Below are 21,820 nucleotides of genomic sequence, written 5' to 3'. Positions count from 1 at the left end.
GAGCCAAAACTATAAAACTCTTAGAAGGAAACAGTTATAAATCTTTGTGAACTTCAATTAGTCAATATTTTCATACATGTAACACAAAAAGCACACATTATAAAAGAAGATAGAAGTAAATTGGACTTTGTCAGATTTAAAAACGTGTGCTTTAGAAGACAGCATCAAGAAAGTTAAAAGACAATTGGAGAAAATTTTTACAAATTATGTCTGGTAAGGGATTTGTATCTACAGTATGTAAGGAATTCTTACAACTCAATAATAAAAAGAAAGCCCACTTGAAAAATGGACAAAGAATCGGCATAGATACTTCTCTAAAGAAGATACACAAATGGCCAGTAAGCATACAAAAAGATGCTCAACATCATTATTCATCAAGGAAATGCAAGTCAGTACCATAATGAATACTATTATCACACTCTCCATAATTACTAAAATAAAAAGACAGTAACTAATGTTGGTGAAGATATGGGGAAACTGGAACCCTCATGCATTGCTGGTGTGGTTGTAAAATAATGCAAACCTTGAACAAGTTTGGCACTTCCTCAAAATATTAAACATTCAGTTATATGACCCAGCAATTCAGCTTGTAGGTATATATCCTAATAATTGAAAACTTACATCCACACAAAACTTGTACGCAAAGTTTATAGCAATGTTATATAGCCAAAAAAGGGAACAATTAAAATTTCTAGCAACTGATGAGCGGATAAGAAAATGTCACACACGAAAGGCAGCATATTAGATAATTCCATTCTATTTATATTGAATGTCCAGAATAGACAGATTGTGGAGACAAAAAGATTAGTGGTTCTGGGGAGCTGGGGGGAATGGGAATGATGGCTCATGGATACAGGCTTTCATTTTGAGGTAATGAACATGTTCTAAAATTAGACAGCAGTGATGATTGCACACCTCTGTAAATGTAGTAAAAATCACTCAGTTGTATAAGGGGTGGGTGTCATGATATATGAAGCACAGTAAAGCTTTTTTTTTTTTTTTTTAAGGCAAAAGTGAACACATCTATCTGTAAAAGAATATCTTTGTCATTTCCACTGCATCTTAAGGAAGGCAATAAACCCTGACTATAGTTTTGCAAAGGACTCTAGAGGATTTCTCACAGTTGTACCTTCCACCCCGATTGCCCCCTAAAAGGGAAGGAGAGCTGATCAACTTGAGTTAAATGACAGGCAAGAAAGAGTGAATGAAATAGATTATAGGCACACAGGGGGGACCCTCCTTTAGTAGTTCATTCTGTCTAGTTTAAATAAATACTTTACCCAAATTGTTTACTTGTGCTCAAATAATGTGACAGCTTGCTGCTCTGAAAAATGATGAAAATCACTGAAGTTCTTAATGGGGCTTTAAGACTCGTATTGCTGCAGCTATAGCTTTTTGCTCTTTGCCTTTTGGAAATTGGAAGGAATCCCTGAGAGAGAAATATTGCACCCCAAGAAAATGGTTGCTTATACCAACTTGTAATCATATAGTATAGGGGAGAGATATAAACTGGGTAAAATCTGCATTATTGAGCTTATTACTTTAGCTACCTACAACTAGTAGATTTAAAAAGTAAAACCTGCTGGGTGCAGTGGTTCATGCAGTAGTCCTAGCACTTTGGGAGACTGAGATGGGTGGATCACTTGAGGCCAGGAGCTCAAGACCAACATGACGAAGCCTCATCTCTATTAAAAATATAAAAATTAGCTGGGTGTGGTGGAGCACACCTGTAATCCCAGCTACTCAGGAGGCTGAGGCACAAGAATCGCTTGAACCTTGGAGGTAGAGGTTGCAGTGAGCCAAGATTGCACCACCGCACACCAGCCAGGCTGACAGAGCAAGACTCTGTCTCAAAAAATAAAAAGTAAAATCTGTAAATTGTAGGAAAATGCCAGAGGAGATGACATTTCATATCAGTCCTCTATAAGTGAAAATGATAGTGGTTCCATTGTCATTAGACTGATATTTTGAAACAGAACACGTTTTCTATTTAGAGAAATTTGTCCTGTTGAGGATATAGCAGCCAATCTAACACAACCCAACACTCCAAATTCCATATGCAGTTCTTTTATGCAGAAAATAAATGAAGATGTTTAGGTATTCAACCATTTATACAATGATTATGTTGTGTTATATAATTTCATTTTTAAAGCCTTTATTGAATTCATTATCTATAAGCCTAGCCATACATCCCTTTAGTCTTTCAAGGTACATACCACATTAACTACATGCGTTAATTTAGTGAACAGTTTTTACTAGGTGCTGGGCAAGAACTTGGAGGTTTCTTGCCTTCAGGGCTTCAGAGACTGATGGATGGGAGGAGAGGAACAACTGAGGGCAATAGGGCAAGCCCAGTATTATTCCAGATGTCTGAGCAGAGTACAAAGGCAGAAGCATTTCACTCAGAGTAGTGCTGTCTGGAAGGCCTTCTTAGTAGAGCTAACCATTGAGCTGAATCTTGAAACATGAAAAAGTATTTACCAGATAGGGAGGGGAAGGGAGTGGATAAATATTTAGTAAAACTAGGTTTGGTGTGTTTCTTTATGGTTGTCGCTTAAGGTTCTGCCTGGTGGGGTTGATAGAATATGAGTTTACCAGGAAGGAGAAGACTGGAGCTGTTGACAGTGGCCAGATCACATTAGCTTGTAAGCAGTTGGAAGCAATTGCAGGATTTTAAGCAGAGTAGCAACATTTCTAATAGGCTTTCTTTTACTTTGCTCTTAAAGGCTACACATGCACCTCTATTGCTGAAGTTTGGCGACCTCTGGTGTTGAACTATAAAATAAACAAGGCTGTGGAAGAAATACTAGCGTTTCAGAGCTTGTCAGTTGCTTTTTGTGAGGTGCTTCTTGGGCCATATTACTTCTTTGAAGACAGTAATTATCAACTCATAATTCCTGTGTTGATATTTTTCAGTGTTTGGATAAATTTGTAACTAGGTGGGACCAGGAACAGATAAATTGATTGATTTAATAGTAAGGGGATGAACAGCATCCCCAAAGGGGTGGGGCAGGCTGATATTGTTGCTTTTTGCAACAAATGAAAAGGTCATGAGTTCTAGTAATAGATAACTGAGAATATGTTCTCTTCCCATTGGTGTGATAATTTTTAAAATTCCCCCCTTTTGTATGAAATATACTTACAGAAGAGTGCATAAAGCATTTCCATGTGGTTTAATTTCCTTTAAGTCAAAAAAGGACTCAGTTTTCAGGAAATCCAGGAATAAGTATTAATTACTCAAAATATATGTCTTTAGTCTAAACGTTTTGGAGGAAAAAAAATTTCCATCTCTTAAAATTCAAGTGAACCCTAAGACTTGTTTTGCGTATGAAATGAGAATTTGTCAAACATCTTTTTTATCTATAAAATTATTCAATTATTCTGTTTCAAAAGTTCCAAATGTAGACTTCAGCTGGAGTAAATCAGGTAGAAATATACTCTGAAGCTAATAAAAACTTAATATAAAACCTAAAGATATACTCAGAGGTTGAAATAGGATAGTTGTTAAAATGTCTTATGTTTGTGGTGTTAAAGATAGTCATGCATTCTGAATCTTTGCTCTTCATATCTATCACTTGCTTACCTTTTAGCCTTTAATTATATCATCCATCTATAATCCAGTCCTTATTCTCTTTTAGAATGCTGTTTTTCACCTACACACCTAGTGTGCATAGAATGTACTTTTTACTCATTTGCCTTCTACATTCCTTAAGTAAAATCAGCTCTTGACTCCCCTTCCAGAACCTTTCCTGAATCCCTTCCTCTTTCCAGTGCAGTGTAGCACTTTCACCTCACACATTACCTATACTTACTTTGCTATACTATTGTCACCTGATTGTTGTTGATTTATGTACAAGTCTCTCTGCCCTAGAGCTTCCTGAGGATAGGCTCTAAGTAAACGTTTTGAAATGTGAATAACTTCAGAAGCTGAAAAGTTTTTTAAATGCCTCTTGATTATGTCTCATCTTTGCTTTCTTAAAAAATATGCATATTGTATATAAAATAGTTCTGATTTTAGGGTTTGACAGATTCTGATGCTTTTAATGCTAGCCTTATAAATAGCAATTTAAGAAGGTTAAACTTCTGTTTGCGTTTAGTAAAGGCAACACAAGTTACATAATGGTCCTTTTTTTTTTTTACTTTTTAAATCAAGTTAATAGAAATATAATTTATATGTAATAAAATATAGGCATTTTAAATGACAGTTTAGTACATTTCAACAAACATACCCATATAACCACTACCCTGGTCAAGATTTAGAACATTCTATCACCCTAAAAATGTTTCTTTTTATAGCCTGGAATGACCAAATGTCTCAGTTTGCCTGGACTGAGGGGTTTGCCAAGATGGTCCCAGGCAAACGGATGGTTGGTCACCCTGTTCATCTCCTTTGTGGTCAGTTTCCCATCTTCTGTCTCAGGTGATCATTGATCTACTTTCTGTCACTACAGATGCCTATTCTAGAATTTCATAAACGAAATCATAATATTTCTTTTGTATCTGGCTTTTTTTGCTCAGTATCATGTTTTTGAGATTCGTCAATGTTGCCTATATCACCTGTTTATTCCTTTTTATGCTAAGTTGTATTCTGTTTTATGAGTATACCAAAATTTGTTTATCCATTCACATGTGAATGGACATTTGACTTGTTTTGGGGTTTTGGTTATTATGAGTAAAGCTCCTATGAATGTTTGTTTACAGGTGTTTTTGCAGACATATGTTTATATTTCTCTTGAATAAAAAAGTAGGGCTGAAATTGCTGATCATATGGTAAGTGTATGGTTACCAAACTATTTTCCAAAGCAATTTTACTATTTTACACTCCCACCAACAACACATCAGAATTCCAGTGCTTCACATTCTCATCAACACATGGTATTCTCAATAATTTTAGATTTAGTCTTAAAATGACTTTTATCATTAGGAAATGCCCCTCTTTATTTTTGTTCAATTTTCTTATCCTGAAGTCTTCATTTTCTTATATTAATATAGGCACTCTATCTTTCTTATGATTAGTATTTGCATGGTATAACTTCTTGCATTCTTTTACTCTATGTGTTTTAATTTAAAGTGCATTTCTTACAGACATATAGTTAGGTGTTTTTTAATTGAGTTTGACAATTTCTGCCTTTGTAATTGAAATACTTAGACTATTTACATTCAGTGTAATTATCACTGTGGTTGAGTTTAAGTTTTGCACCTTCATATTTGTTTTCTTTTCATCCCATCTTTCCTTTACTCTGTTTTTCCCCCTCTTTTACTGCCACCTATGGATTAAATCAGTGGTTTTTATTTTTTCTATTGGCTTTTAAGCTATACCTCCTTGTTGCATTTTTAGAGGTTGGTCTAGAATTTAAAATATGCATCAATATATTACAGTCTGTCTTCAAGTAGTAATGTACCGTGTCATATAGAAAACAAGAACCATGTGACAGTATTTCCATTCCCCTTCCTGTTCTTTGTGCTATAGTTTTCATACTTTTTAATTCTACGTGTTATAATCCTTACAATATTTGTTGTTTATAGGGGGAACCCGCCCCTAATATTTCAACATAGGTTTTTTCTATTTTCCATGAGTGTTGACTGGCTGAGAAATAAAGAGAAAGAAGAGTACAAAGAGAGGAATTTTACAGCTCGGCCTCCGGGGGTGACGGTATCGTCACATATCGGTAGAACCCTGATGCCCACCTGAGCCGCAAAACCAGCAAGTTTTATTAAGGATTTCAAAAGGGGAGGGGATGCAGAAACAGGGAGTAGGTCACAAGATCACATGTTTCAAAGGGCAAAAGGCAAAACAAAGATCACATGCTTGTGAGGAAACAGGACAAAGGACAAAAGGCAGAACTTTTGATAAGGGTCTATAGGCAGTGCACGTATTGTCTTGGTAAACATCTTAACAGAAAGCAGGGTTTGAGAGCAGAGAACTGATCTGACCTCAAATTTACCAGGGCAGGGTTTTTCCCCACCCTAGTAAGCCTGAGGGTACTGTAGGAGACCAGGGCGTATTTCAGTCCTTATCTCAATGGCATAAGACAGACACTCCCTGAGCAGCCGTTTATAGACCTCCTCCAAGGAATGCATTTCTTTCCCAGAGTATTAATCCTTGCTGGGAAAAGAATTTAGCGGTATCTTCCCTACTTGCACATCCATTTATAGGCTCTCTGCAAGAAGAAAAATATGGCTCTATTTTGCCCAACCCTGCAGGCAGTCAGACCTTATGGTTGTCTTCCCTTGTTCCCTGAAAATTGCGGTTATTCTGTTCTTTTTCAAGGTGCACTGATTTCATATTGTTCAAACACACGTTTTACAATTTGTACAGTTAACACAATAGTGGTCCTGAGGTGACGTACATCCTCAGCTTACGAAGATAACAGGATTAAGAGATTAAAGTAAAGACAGGCATAAGAAATTATAGAACTGTTAATTGTGGGAACTGATAAATGTCCATATTAAAATGCAATCTTCACAATTTATGTTCAGAGATTGAAGTAAAGACAGGCTTAAGAAATTATAAGAGTATTATTTGGGAACTGATAAATGTCCATATTAAAATGAAATCTTCACAATTTATGTTCCTCTCCCGCGGCTCCAGCTGGTCCCTCTGTTCGGGGTCCCTGACTTCCCGCAACAGTTGTTACTTTCCTTTAAGCAATTTCTTCAAGAGGAATTTTTTAATGGGGGGGAAATATCATACATTTAACCACATATTTACCATTTTCAGTGCTCTCTATTCCTTTGTGTAGATCAGAATGCCCATTTGGAAGTCTTTCTTTAATCCTGAACTACTTTTTTGTGGTGAAGATCTGCTGGTGACAAACTCGGTTAGCTTTTGTTTGCCTAAAAATGTATTTTGAAGGATATTTTCACTTGACGCAGAATTGGTTTCCCTTGGTTTGCAGGGTTTATTTTTCCTTCAGTTTTTGGAGAGGTCTCTATTTTCTTCTGGCTTTCATTGTTTCTGTTAAGAAGTCAGCTGTCGATAACCCTGTGTATACCCTGTCTATAATGTGTTTCTGGCATTCTTGAAGATTTTCACTTTGTGAGTGGCTTTTATCAGTTGATTATGAGTTTTTATAGTATTCTTTGTATTTGTCCTCATTAAGGTTCATTGAACTTCTTGTGTTTGTGGGATAACCATGGTTTTTATAAAATTTGGGTAAGTTTTGGTAATGTTTCTTCAAATAGTTTTTCTGCATCTGCCCTACTTCCCACCATCAGACCCAAGTCACATGTGTACCTGTTTTTTCCCTCCATGCTTCAGCTTTGATAGTTTCTATTGCTATTTTTTTAATTCAGTGATTGAGTTTCTTCCCTGTGTCTAACCTGTTAATCCTCTCCTGTGAAGTTTTAATTTCACATACTGTATTTTTTAACTGTACAATTTCCATTTGGTTCTTTTTTATATCTTCTATTTTTCTCCTTGTTATAATAGCTATTTTAAAGTCCTTATGTGCTAATTCTGTCATCTGTGTCATTTACGGATCTGTGTCTGTTGACTGACTTTTGATTTTTTCTCTTCTTATATTTTCCTACTTCTTTAAAAATGTTGAATTTTGTTTGTCGGCCAGTTTCTTAGTTGTTTACATCTGGAGGGCAGTTTCAGTGTTCATTATTTCATCACAACTAGATGCAGAAGTCTATAATAGCCTTTTAAAAAAATAATACCATGCAAGCCTTTGCATGGCATTCTATTAAGTATATTTTACAAAGCATTTAAAAATAAGTTTTAGATTTGTTATACTCAATTTTATCTTGTTTAGCCAGTTAGATGACTGTTTCTTCACAGTATTCTTCTGTTGCTAAAGACGTCTGTTATTAACAGTTTAAAATATTTTTTTCCAACTTCTATTTTAGATTCAGGGGTACATGTGCAAGTTTGTTACCTGGGTATATTGTGTGATGCTGAGGTTTAAGGTATGAATGATCTTGTCACCCAGGTACTGAGCATAGTACCCAGTGGTTAGTTTTGCAGCCTTCTTTCCTGCTCTAGTTGTCCTCAGTTTGTATTATTGCCATCTTTATGTCCATGATTACCCAGTGTTTAGCTCCCGCTTATAAGTGAGAACATGCAGTATTTGCTTTTCTATTCTTGCAGTAATTTGCTTAGGATAATGGCTTCCAGCAGCATCTATGTTGTTGCAAAGGACGTAATTTTTTTTATGGCTGCATGGTATTCTATGGTGTATATGTACCACATTTTATTTATCTAGTCCACTGTTGATGGGCATCTAGGTTGATTCCGTGTCTTTGTGAAGAATGCTGTGATGAACACGCAAATGGTTGTATCTTTTTGGTAGAACAATTTTTCTTTTGGATATATACCCAGTAATGGCATTGCTGGGTCAAGCAAGTTATTTGAGAAATCTCTAAATTGCTTTCTACAGTGGCTGGACTAATTTACATTTCCACCAATAGCATATAAGTGTTCCCTTTTCTCTGCAGCCTCACCAGCATCTGTTGTTTTTTTACTTTTTAATTTGCCATTGTGACTGATGTGAGATGGTATCTCATTGTGGTTTTGACTTGCATTTCTCTGATTAGTGATGTGAAGCATTTTTCTCATGTTTGTTGGCCACTTATATCTCTTCTTTAGAGAAATTTCTGTTCGTGTGTTCTGCCCATTTTTTAATGGGGTTATTTGTTTTTTGCCCATTTTTTAATGGGGTTATTTGTTTTTTGCTTGTTGATTTGTTTTAAGTTTCTTATAGATTCTGGATATGAGACCTTTGTCAGATGTGTAGTTTGTGACTGTTTTCTCCAATTCTGTAAGTTGTCTGTTTATTCTGTTGATAATTGTTTTTGCTACGCAGAAGCTCTTTAATTAGGTCTCACCAATTTTTGCTTTTATTGCAATTGCTTTTGAGGACTTAGTCATAGATTATTTCTCAAGGCCAATGTCCAGAATAGTGTTTCCTAGGTTTTCTTTTAGAATTTTTATAGTTTGAGGTCTTACGTTTAAATCTTGAGTCACTTTTTGTATATGGTGAAAGATAGGGGTCCAGTTTCATTCTTTAGCGTGTGGTTAGCCAGCTATCCCAGCACTGTTTATTGAATAGGGAATCCTTTCCCTATTGCTTATTTTTGTCGACTGTGACGAAAATCAGATGGCTGTGTGTGGCTTTATTTCTGGGTTCTGTGTTCTGTTCCATTGGTCTATGAATCTGTTTTTGTGTCAATATGATGCTGTTTTGATTAATGTAGCCTTATAGTACAGTTTGACATCAGGTAATGTGATGCCTCTGGCTTTGTCCTTTTTGCTTAGGATTGCTTTGGCTGTATGGGCTCTTTTTTGGTTCCATATGAATTTTAGAATAGTTTCTTCTAGTTCTGTGAAAAATGACATTGGTAGTTCGATAGGAATAGCGTGAAAAATGCCATTGGTAGTTTGATAGGAATAGCATTGAATCTGTAGAATGCTTTGGGCAGTATGGCCATTTTAACAGTACTGATTCTTCCAATCCATGAGCATGGAATGCTTTTCCATTTGTGTCATCTGTGATTTCTCTTAGCAGTGTTTTGTAGTTCTCCCTGTAGAGATCTTTCACCTTCTCAGTTAGAGGTATTCCTAGGTATTTTATTTTATTTTATTTTTATTTTATTTTATTTTATTATTTAATTTTTTTATTTTATTTGTGGCTATTGTAAATAGGATTGTGTTGTTGATTGGGCTCTCAGCTTGAACATTATTGGTGTATAGAAATGCTACTTACTTTCGTTTGTTGATTTTGTATCCTGAAACTACTGAAGGCATTTATCAGTTCCAGGAACTTTTTGGCAGGAACCTTTGTCTTTAGGGCTTTCTAGGTATAGAATCATATCATCTGCAAAGAAAATAGTTTGACTACTTCTTTTTCTATTTGGATGCCATTTATTTTTTTCTCCTGCCTGATTGCTCTGGCTAGCACTTCTGGTACTATGTTGAATAGGAGTGGTGAGAGTGGGCATCCTTGTCTTGTTCCACTTCTCAAGGAGAATGCTTCCAGTTTTTGCCCATTCAGTATAATGTTGATGTTTGTTTTATTAAGTTGAATTACCATGATAGGGGTAGATTTTATTTAAATCAGGGTTTTTTTTTAAGTTGCCAAAAAGTCTATTTAACTTTCGAAACTTGTTTATAACCTTGTGATCTTACAAAATCTTCATATATTTTATACAACTCAAAAGGATTCAGGTTTCTTTTTCATGGTATAATCAGTGTAGTTTAAGAAAATGACTTTTTAAAAGTTATTTTGTAAAAACTCTTCCTTGTTTTCTGCCCTTAACATTGGATAGTCCATTTTAGGGAGTCAGTGACACATGCGTTTATATCCCTATCTACCATTGACAAATTGTAACCTTGAGACTTCTGTCAGCCTTAGGTTTTTCAAGTGTATGTATCTGTAAAATTCAAATGCGAAAAGAAAATTGATGTGTCTAGCACACTGCTCTTACATGCTATGTGCTTAATAAATATTTGTTCTTTGTTCTCTCCTCTCTCTCACTGGCAGTACTTTTTGAAAGGAAAACTTAATTCCACTAAACTCATGTCAGGTGATTATGGTCTGCTTGCTCTTCTCATAACCTCAGCAAGATCAGAAAGGAAATCTTAATGGCCACCTGCAGTGAACATCTTTTGGGCTGTATTTTTTGCCTGGGTTCATTGTGTCATAAGATACTTCGTTGTTTAAGTGTTCACCTTCCTTTGCCCCCATGGTGTCACTGTCTTATGGGACCTCGCCCAACTCCTTGTACTTCTAACTCAGCCTTCTGTTTAACTTTCTCTTTTTTCCGTATATTTGTTTGCCCATCTTTAGCTCTCTTCTTTGTCTGCTTTGCCTGTTATACACTGTCACAGCCACCTAGCACTTATACCGCAGGTACTACCAAAGCAGTTCTTTTAGCCTCAAGCTCTCTTCTAAGTAATACATCTAATGTTCACCACTTGGTGGAGAGCTCCTTCTGGTTCTTCCTGAATGGTCTCAAATATTATTTTCTCTTCCGGATCTACTCCTTCATGCCTAATACCATCAAGATTTTTCTCAACTACTGAAATTGTTTACCTTCCAGCCACATTCAATAACCAGATTATTTGATGCCACCTCCTAAAATTTGTTTACCACTGATAGGATTCAAATTACTTTCTAGCTCTATTTCTAGTTATGACCTCTGAAAAGATACTCCTTCTGGGTCTGTTTTTCTCATATTTAAAAATGTTTGTACTAGATCAAGGGTCAACACAGTAGCGTCCAGGGGCCAAACACAGTCTACTACCCGTTTTTCTAAATAAACTTTTGTTGGTGGTTGTTTCATGTTGCAGAGTTGAGTAGTTACAGAGACTTGGTGTCCCACAAGCCTTAAATATTTACTGTCTGGCCCTTTCCAGAAAACGTTTGCTGACCCCTGAACTAGAAAATCTCTCATCTAGTTTCCACTTCTTTTAATAATTTTTTTGGGGACCATTCATGATCACGTCTAAGGATAGTAGGCATTTTTAAATTGCTCCCTAATGTTTTGTTTTAATTGGTTTATCATTAGAAGTCACCAACAGAAATAAGTGCTTTTTTTCCTATATTGTGAGGACCTTGTCATAATAAAATATTCTTCAGTGTTTCAAATTTGAGAGCTTTTTGAATTTTTAGTATTTTTTAATATGTTGTAAATCCCACTGTCAGCCACCCTAAGGAGAACCTGGTGTTAAGATTTAAAATACAGTAAGAAAAAGACTAGAAAAATGATAGTAGTTGAATTTAACATGGAACATACTGTAATGTTAGGATCTCTGTTTCCCATCTAATAGCCTTCGTGATTCAGTCATGTGATGGTAAATGGATGAATAGGATTTTCTTTGCCATTTTGTGCTGACAGACTTTTTTTTAGTTAATTGCTTTTTAAAATAATTTATAGTGAATACATCAACGATTCTATTTACAGGTTGGTAGTTAAAGCCTCTTAACAGTCACTGATAACTATATTTTGAAGGTAAAGAATATAGCTAGTTAAAACTCTGACCACTGATTGTAAATATAATAAAGAAACCTTTTTTTAACCAGTGGGGAACCCAGGTGAAATAAATGCAAATCAACAGCAAAACTGATGGTAAAAGTGTATTAATCTTTATAAAGGAATGAGTTGCAGAAGAAAAAAAAATACTTTTTAAATATCATCACTATTCATCAAAGCAGATTATTTCCCATTGTGATAAAGATTTTCTACGTGCATTTTCTGGTATATATTAAAGGAGGATTCAAGGTATGTAAAAAAAAATACTTACATAAAAAGTTGTAAATATCAAACCTTAATTATATGCATGCTGATGTGTACTGATATCTGCAACTTATTTTGAAATGCATCAAAAAATAGGTGGTTTGATGTATGGATAGAGGGTTGTGTATGTGATGAACCAAATATAGTAAAATGTTAGTTGGAGAATATGGATAGTGGATATAGTGGGTTGGTGTTCACTGTAAAACTTCCACAACTTTTTTGTTTGAAATTTTCCATAACATAATATTAGGTAAAATGTTTAGATCTAAATGGCTGTGAGACAGTGAATTTAGGGAGAAGGATGTGAGAGTGAGTACACACACATGGTATACCTTAAATAAATTATTAAAAGTTTATATGTTAAGCATACCTTGTGTATAAACATATGTTTCTCAACTGTTTTATTGTGTATTTCACAGATTTGCTTCCATTAGGAATATTCTTAGGTTATAAGTAAAAAAAAAAAAAAACAAGAATTGTAAAACTTTCATTTCAGGGAACATCCTGACTTTTACGGTATACATTGTAACTGTATTAGTCTGTTTTCACACTGCTGATAAAGACATACCTCAGACTGCGTAATTTAATAAGGAAAGAGGTTTAATTGACTTACAGTTCCACATGGCTGGGAAGGCCTCACAATCATGGCAGAAGGCAAGGAGGAGCAAAGTCATATATTACATGGATGGTGGCAGTCAAGAGACGAGAGCTTGTCTTGTGCAGGGAAACTCCCCTTTATAAAACCATCAGATCTAGTGAGACTTATTCACTATAATGAGAACAGCATGGGACAAACTGCTGCCGTGATTCAGTTATCTCCCACTGGGTCCCTCCTGCAACATGAGGGAAATATGGGAGCTACAATTCAAAATGAGATTTGGGTGGGGACATAGCCAAACCATATCAGTAACTCTTGAATTATCCCCCATAACCTCTATAGGAAAGTTAGCTGAATGCTTAAGAAGAGAAGTCCATGTGATTTCTGTTCACACAGTAAATGGATACATTTACTAATGGACGTCATAAGAGTTAGTACTGTGTCTTATGTTAGCAAAGTACTGAATATGTAGAGGACGGCTGTACAACAAATACTGATTCAAGAGTGGGCATTTCTGAAGTGTCATTTTGGTTATTTTGAAATATATCATAATGAAAAAGTATATGCAAATATATTGTTTTAAGTACAATAGTAAATATTCATGTAACTACAACTCATATTAAGAATTAGAGCTAGAAGAATTACTTTTGCCCCATCCCAGTCACAGCCCCCTTTTCCACATCCTCTTTGTTAAACTGGATAATCCGTACTTGATTTTAATGATGAATATACTTATGTTTTTTATTTATTTTTACACAGTTTTACTGTGTAAACTATAGTGTTGTCTGATTTTGAACTTTAAGGCAGTCATGTTGTGTGCATTCATTGTTGAGTAAAAGCTCACCACTGTGTTTGTGAGATCCATCCATAAAGGTATGTGTAGCTCTGGTTTAGTCGTCTTCATTGCTTGTTAGTATACTGTTGTATGACTGTGCCACAATTTATTTGTTAATTCTGTTGGATTTTTGCTTTTATCGGCAGTATTTTATAATTATGAACAATGTTGCTTTAGAGGTATAAGAATTTCTCTGTTAGGGTATATAGCTTGAAATGGAAATCAGTAGGTTGTAGGGTCACTGAAGGTATACATTTATAAACACTCATTTATTCATGTCATTGCCGCTGTTGTTTGTTTTCAGCTCTCAAAAGAATCCAATAGAGTTGCATGTGACGGAATTATTGATAAGCTTATTAGTACTACTCCCTCATTCTTCACTCCTCACCCTCTCACCAGGTACATGTATGCACTTACACAGACACATGCACATATCCCCAGAACAATGTTAGAAGTAGGGGTTAGAATAAGTGTTAATAATTTAGATTATTTTTACAGTCACCTTTTTATTTTCTTTCCAATAACATTAGGAGTTTGCTCAGAAATTACCTTATACACAGTTAAAGGTCTGTTTGTTTTTAACTAGATTCCTTTTTGATTGATATCGGTGAATAATTCTGTAGCTCAGAATATTCTTCCATCTGTCTTACCCAAACTTTATGTATTCTAATAGTTAAATAATTTCTGAAAGTTTTTATTACAGGGGTAATTGGCATACAAGAAACTACACATAGGGACCACATCAAGATAAAAAGCTTCTGCACAGCAAAGGAAACAGTTAACAGACTGAAGAGACAATTCACAAAATGGGAGAAAATATTTGACAAGAACTTAATAACCAGAATATATAAGAAGCTCCAACAACTTTATAGGAAAAATGTCTAATAATCTGATTTTGAAATGGACAAAAGATCTGAACAGACATTACTCAAAAGGATACATACAGATGGCAAACAGGTATATGAGAGGTGCTCAACATCATTGATCATCAGAGAAATGCAAATCAAAACTACAATGAGATATCATCTCACCCCAGATAAAATGGCTTTTATCTAAATGACAGGCAGTATCAAATGCTGACAAGGATGTGGAGAAAACAGAATCCTTGTATGTTGTCGGTGGTGATGTAAGTTAGTACTGCTTCCATGGAGAACAGTTTGGAGGCTCCTAAAAAAACTAAAAATAGAGCTGCCATACCATCTAGCAATCGCACTGCTAGGTATATATCCAAAAGAAAGGAAATCAGTATATTGAACAGATATCTGCACTCCTACGTTTATTGCAACACTCTTCACAATAGCCAAGATTTGGAAGCAACCTAAGTGTTCATCAGCATGGACATTTCATGAATGGATAAAGAAAATGTGATGTATATACGCATAAAGAATGAGATCCTGTTATATGCAACAACATAGATGGCACCGGAAGTCATTGTGTTAAGCCAGACACAGAAAGACAAACTTCACATATTCTCAGTTATTTGTGAGAGCTAAAAATTAAAACAATTGAACTCATGGAGATAGGGAGTAGAATGATGGTTAGCAGAGGCTGGGAAGAGCAGTTGATGGGGAAGTAGGGATGGTTAATGGGTACAAAACAATAGAAAGAGTGAATAATATCTAGTATTTCATAGAACAACAGGGTGACTATACTCAATAATAATTTAATTAAATATCGAAAAATACCTAAAAGAGTATAATTGGATTGTTTATAAAACAAAGGATAGGCCGGGCACGATGGCTAACACCTGTAATCCCAGCACTTTGGGAGGCCGAGGCGGGTAGATCACGAGGTCAGGAGATCAAGACCATCCTGGCTAACACTGTGAAACCCCATCTCTACTAAAAAATAGAAAAAATTAGCCAGGCGTGGTGGTGGGCACCTGTAGTCCCAGCTACTTGGGAGGCTGAGGCAGGAGAATGGCACAAGCCCAGGAGGCGGAGCTTGCAGTGAGCTGAGATCACGCCACTGCACTCCAGCCTGGGCAACAGTGCGAGACTCCGTCTCTAAATAAATAAATATAAATAAACAAAGGACAAATGCTTGAGGTGATGGATACCACATTTACCCCGATGTGATTATTACACGTTGTATGCCTATATTGGAGTGTCTCATATATTTCACAGATATATACACCTACTATGTATCCACAAAAATAAATATTTTTTAAAACTGCACATATTTAAAGTATTCAACTTGATAAGTTTTGCCATAAGCTTACACCCATGAAACCAAGATAATGAACATTCATAATCCCAGTAGTTTCCTAGTGTCCCTTTGTAATCCTGCTTCTCAAAACTGTAGATCTTCTGTCACTATGGATAGAAAATTTGCTAGAATTCCATATGAATGTGATTATACTTTAGGTACTCTTTTCGGTCTGGCTTCTCTCACTCAGCTTAATTATTTTAGATTCGTCCATGTTCTTCTTTTTAAATTACTGAGTAATGTTTTACTGTATGGCTATGTACCATTTATTTACCTGATGATGCCATTTTGGTTTGTTTCTACTGTTTAGCAGTTGCAAAAAATGTGCTATGCATATTTGTGTACAAGTCTTTGTATGAACATATGCATTCATTTCTCTTGGGTATGTACCTAGGAGTGAGAATGATGGGTTGTATGATATGTATATGTTTAACTTTTAAGAAACTTCCAAACTGTTTTCCAAGGTGCTATATACCATTTCACATTTCCACCATCAATGGTGAGAGCTTCAGTTGCTCTACATCCTTGCCAAGATTTGTTACACATAGTCTTTAATTTTAGCCTTCTTATTGGGTATATGGTGGTATCTTGTTTTAATTAGCATTTCCCTAATGATTAGTGATGCCGAGCATCTTTTCTTGTGCTTATTTGCCATCTCTCTGTCGTCCTTGGTGAAGTGTCTGTACATATCTTTTACTGATTTGTATTGGTTTGTCTTATTTTTGAATTATAAGAGTTCCTTATATATTGTAAATACAAGCCCTTTGCAGAATATATTTTGCAAATATATTCTGCAAAGTTCGCGACTAGCCTTTTCATTTTCTTAAGAGTGTCTTTTAAAGAACAAACTTTTTAAAATTTGAATGAAGTTCTGAAAGTTTTAGCAGTGTCTAGAGAATTAGAACCAACAACAAAAACATAACAAATTCTCACTTTGCCCTGAATGGTTACAGAATTATGCCTGATTATTCACTGGTTGCCACCACAAATCTAGTACTTACCATTACATTCTTCTACTTCTGTGCAGTTATTCTTGAACTGTAACTGGTTTAATATTTTATTTCAATAAATTTGATTTATACAAGGTCTTATAAAGATGCGTAATATGTGGTGTTTCTCTTCAAAGTCCTCAATTTTTAGCATTTAATGTTTCTTCCTGTCATCCATCTTGTACAGCCAGGTCCATGTACTTTCTTTTGTTCACTACCTAGTATAGCTCTAGAGACAAGTGCTCAATACATTTTTGTTGTGTACTGTAATTATACTTTTTTGACATACAAATATGTAAGTTTATGGTAGCAGGAAATCTCTTGTTCTTTGTATCCTCCAAAGGTCCTAACATAGTTCCTTGTACACAAGGGACACTAAATATTCAACGACTGAATGAATTTTTGACGGTTTTAAAATAAACTTTGCCTGATATATTGATAATACAATTGGCCCTCCATATCTGCAGGTTCCGCATCCGCAGAATCAACCAACTGCAGATCAAAAATATTCAGAAAATAACAATTTAAAAATACATTAATGAAGAATAATATACAACTTAAAAACAATACAGCTATTTATATAGCATTTACATTAAGTATTATAATAACCTAAGTATTATAATAACCTAAAGATGATTTAAAGTATAGGAGGATGTAAGTAGGTTATATGCAACTATTATGCCATTTTATATAAGAGACTCGAACATCTCTTGATTTTGGTATCCTCAGGGGGCTCCTGAAACAATCTGAATACCAAGGCACAGCTGTATAATCTTTGGCTATACTGAACTAAGTGAAGAAAAAATACTCTCAGATGTGATTATTGCAATAGATAGTTTTTCTAGATAAAGATACCTGATTTTTACTTGAATATTTTTGAGTATGGTAATCTTTTTTATGACCCAAATTTAACATTATTGTTATCATAGAAGTCTGTCTATGGTAATACAGCATGGAATCTGTAGTCAGCTACAGATAAAAGGCTTTCACAAAGTTTGTTTGCCTTTGTCTGTTTTGTACTGCTGTAACAGAATACCAAAGACTGGATAATATATAAACAATAGAAATGTACTTGGTTCACTGTTCTAGAGACTGGAAAGTCCAATGTCAAAGGGCCCACATCTGGTGATGGCCTTCATGCTGTATCATCTCATGTTGGAAGGCAGAAAGTCAAGACAAGGCAAGAGTGAGAGGGAGCCAAACTTACATTTCTAACCAGCCTGCTCTTGAAATAACAAGCCTGCTTCCACTTTAATGACATGAGTCCATTCACAAGGGCAGAGCCATTACCTAATTACCATTTAAACATCCCACCTCTCAACACTGTTGAATTGGGTATTAAGTTTCCAACACATGAGCTTTGGGGGACATACTCAAATCATAGCACTGCTCTATTTAATGAGTTACGTATTTTATTTAACTTGGGAATTCCTTTTTTCAGTGAATCCAATGCCTGAAAACATAGAGACTAAATTTGTAAATATATAGGAAAAGATGGCAATAACTTGCTTTCTTTATCTAGGTCCTGGGAACTCCAACAAGGGAGCAAATCAGAGAAATGAACCCAAACTACACAGAATTTAAATTCCCTCAAATTAAGGCACATCCTTGGACTAAGGTGAGTCAGATATTTTTTTTAAGTATATTAATCAATAGTTAACTAAAACAGGTTTCTCATTGTTCTTAAACTATTTTGAGATCAGATAGTTGCATGAATACAAGCAGTTCTGCATGTAAAGATAGTTGTATAGATGTACTTAAGTGTTTCATTGACTTTATATAGTTTCATCCTCATTGATTTCCTATAGATAGTTTCTAGCCTGGTTTTTTATTTGCAAGGTAAGGACAGTGTACTTATATCATTAAAGTACAGAATTTGATTTAGGAGTAGGATCTTATATAAAATTTTGACAACCTAAAATTCAGAAGTTTATTTACATAGAGGTGTATAGTTTAATATCATATAGCATATCATACATTTCAAACATTTTCTTTATTCTTTTAAACTGATAAAACATATACCTTATTATAGATGGCATTTTGTGTTTTTCCTCTCTTGTTTACTTTCCTACTGGCATTTTGGAAACAGGATTAGAAAGCAAATGTAATCTTGCTGGGAGTATACATTAAAAACAATTGATATGTTAACTGGATGTCACTAGCCTTTGGAAAAACCCAGTCTTAACATTAGATAGAACCAGTTCTAAAGAGCATAATTGCTAATGTACCAGGGAACTTTTTTTTTCTTTTGGTATTTAATTGGAATGATTTTAAGAGAGATTTTATTAAAAAGTGTTTTCACCTTAGTTTGATTTGTGAGATTAAGTATGAACAGAAAAAAGATAGAATTTCTCAGTAGGGTTTATAAGTAGAGTGAATCTCTAGCTTCCTCATTTTACAAGTTCAGAAACTCGGACCAAAGATTCAAAGTGACTTACCCAAGATTACATGGATGGCTTGTGACAAAGCCGGGATTAAACTTCTGTGTGTGTGTGTGTGTGTGTGTGTGTGTGTGTGTGTGTCATGGGTTACAAATGATCGACTTTATAATACGTATTTTAAGGAGAGACTTACTGTATTTTAAAATGTACATATAACAATTCATTTTATATACAATTAAATTCATTTAGTTCGTTATAGATCTTTTATAATTCGAGGTGAAGTCATTTAGGGCCATAGGTGAAATAATTTACACTCTGTAGAATCAAAGTATGTTTCTCTCTCTCTCTCTCTCTTAATCAGATATACTATGATTCCAGTTACTTTTTCTTCAAGTTCTCATAATCTCATTATCTATCTTCAGAAAATTCTCGTTACTAATTATTTATTTCCTATTTAGAATCAAAGACCTCAATAGTATTTTAGTGCCAGAATTACAGGTTGTAGCTTTTACTACAACCTGGCCAACAGACCATGATCTTGCCTCCCTTTTTTAAAAGTTTATGGTAAGCACTAAGTAGTCTGAGATTCAAAAGTGTTCTTTGATCTTTGTATTCAAGGCTTATTTTAAATCTGGGTCAGAAGATACTTAGGGACTCTCACCTGGCTCTAAACCCAGAAAATCTCAGGTGGCCTACTTGGATTTAGAGGCTGCATTACAGTTTGAGTCCATTATAGTTATTGCAAGTTAAATCGTTTATAATAAGTGATTTGTAGTATACTATGACTTCAGCCATGTTAAGGGAAAAACAACAAAGAGAATTCTGTGTATTAAATAAATACAGGGAAATATTCCAAAATGCCAGCAGTAGTTTTGGTAAGAAGAAAGTGCACGATTTTATTTTCTTTGTTCTACCTTTTCAAACTTTCATATTTTCTTTAATAATGATGTTATTTTTATGAGGAAAGGGAAAAATTCTTTTTTTGGCGTAATCTAAGTATTCATCACATATTACCCTCCTTATAGAGTTTCTGACAAATATAAAGATGAAATTGAGTCCATGAGATCCTATTTAACAGTCCCCATCCTCCATTATTATTATTTTATCAAGACTGCCACTAGTCCTCCTTTATCTAAGGTTTCAGTTACATTTGGTCAGCCTCTGTCTGAAATAGGTGATGTAGTACAGTTAGATATTTTGAGAGAGATACTACATTCACATTATTTTATTATAGATATTATTCTAATTATTCTATTTTATTATTAGTTTTTGTTGTTAACCTCTTACTGTGCCTAATTTATGAAGTAAGCTTTTATCACTGGTATGTATGTATAGAGAAAAACAGTATATGTAGGGTTTAGTACTACTTGCAGTCTCAGCATCCACATGAGGATCTTGGGGACATATCCCCTGTAGACAAAAGGGAGGGGGCACTGTATTTAGTGTGTGTCAAATTCTGCATTTTCCCCCTGAATTATATCTCTAACGCAAGTATTAGCTAGAGTAGAATGTGAGGAGTGGTTGATTATAATTAAAATGCAGCTAATGAAAGAGCTGTACTAAATATGTATGCTGTAAATCTTCCTTTGCCCTCTTCAGTTCTTGATGTTTTTATATCTTATACTAATGCTTTTCAAACTTGAATCGTCTGTGTAAAGCACATTTATTTAGGTTTCCATTCCTGTACCATGTGTAGAATAATGACTCAGTTCTCCCATCTTTTTTGTCTATTAAAAGGACTGTGAACCTTTCATTCATCTGGTGTTTTTTTGACATAATTTGGTTTTCACTTCATACACATGCATTATGTAATAAGTGCACTTATGTTGGTTCCTCATTTGTGCATACTAGAGTGGGTGTTACTGGGATTGTAAACAAAAAGGTAAATTCAGATGCAGAAATTTTATTGTTTTTCTCTGTCATCTAGATGATTGAGAATATGCTTGTGTTGGTTTTTTTAAATAGGTTATTATAAGAATTAAAATGCAAAACTTAAAATTCCTAGAGGGAACTCAGACTCCTTTCCCTACCACTGTGATAGTGGACAGCAACTTGAGAAATGCTGTTAGGGTAAGCAGCCAGTTGAGTCATTTAAAAACCATATAGAATGTCCTCCAAAGAGAAGACCATTTTGCCCTTGGAGGGCAGGTAAACAGGAGTCTGGAAACAAGAACCACTTTACCTTTATTGCTGTCTTCTGTTAGTCCTATCTCCTGAAGTTGTGAACATGTGAACCCTGGTTTCCTGTGCTGCAGTGTTGTGCAGCTATATCCCCAAGATTGGGACCTGGTGTTCTAAAAAAAAAAAAAAAAAAAAAAGTAGACAGAAATAAAGACCAAAAGAGAAAATGTCTTTTGTGGAAACATTGAGGTAAGGGGATACAGGTGTGTAGAAGAAATAGCAGAAAAATAACACTGAGATGATCCCAGTGTGGTGTATGGCAGAAATCTTGAGAATTAAAAACTTCAATAAGTTGCCCTGGGCTATTACATAATAGCAATAGCCAGTGCAACATAATTCATTAATAAAGCACTTGTGGCTTAAGTAGGAAAGGAAATAGGTGCTA

General features: G+C 34.9%; 1 protein-coding gene across 2 annotated transcripts in view; it reads left to right on the top strand.

Annotated features, from left to right (window-relative positions):
* GSK3B (glycogen synthase kinase 3 beta) overlaps positions 1 to 21,820 on the top strand; it is a 274,814-nt gene that overhangs the window by 202,396 nt on the left and 50,598 nt on the right. For both annotated transcript variants that reach the window (XM_054482769.2, XM_054482768.2), the window contains exon 8: positions 18,396 to 18,491. In XM_054482769.2, the coding sequence (XP_054338744.1) occupies positions 18,396 to 18,491 (96 nt within the window). The remainder of the gene's footprint in view (positions 1 to 18,395; positions 18,492 to 21,820) is intronic.

This window comes from Pongo pygmaeus, chromosome 2 (genome assembly GCF_028885625.2).
Source record: "Pongo pygmaeus isolate AG05252 chromosome 2, NHGRI_mPonPyg2-v2.0_pri, whole genome shotgun sequence".
NCBI classification, from domain to species: Eukaryota; Metazoa; Chordata; class Mammalia; order Primates; family Hominidae; genus Pongo; species Pongo pygmaeus.
This window is presented reverse-complemented; position numbering and strand designations above follow the sequence as displayed.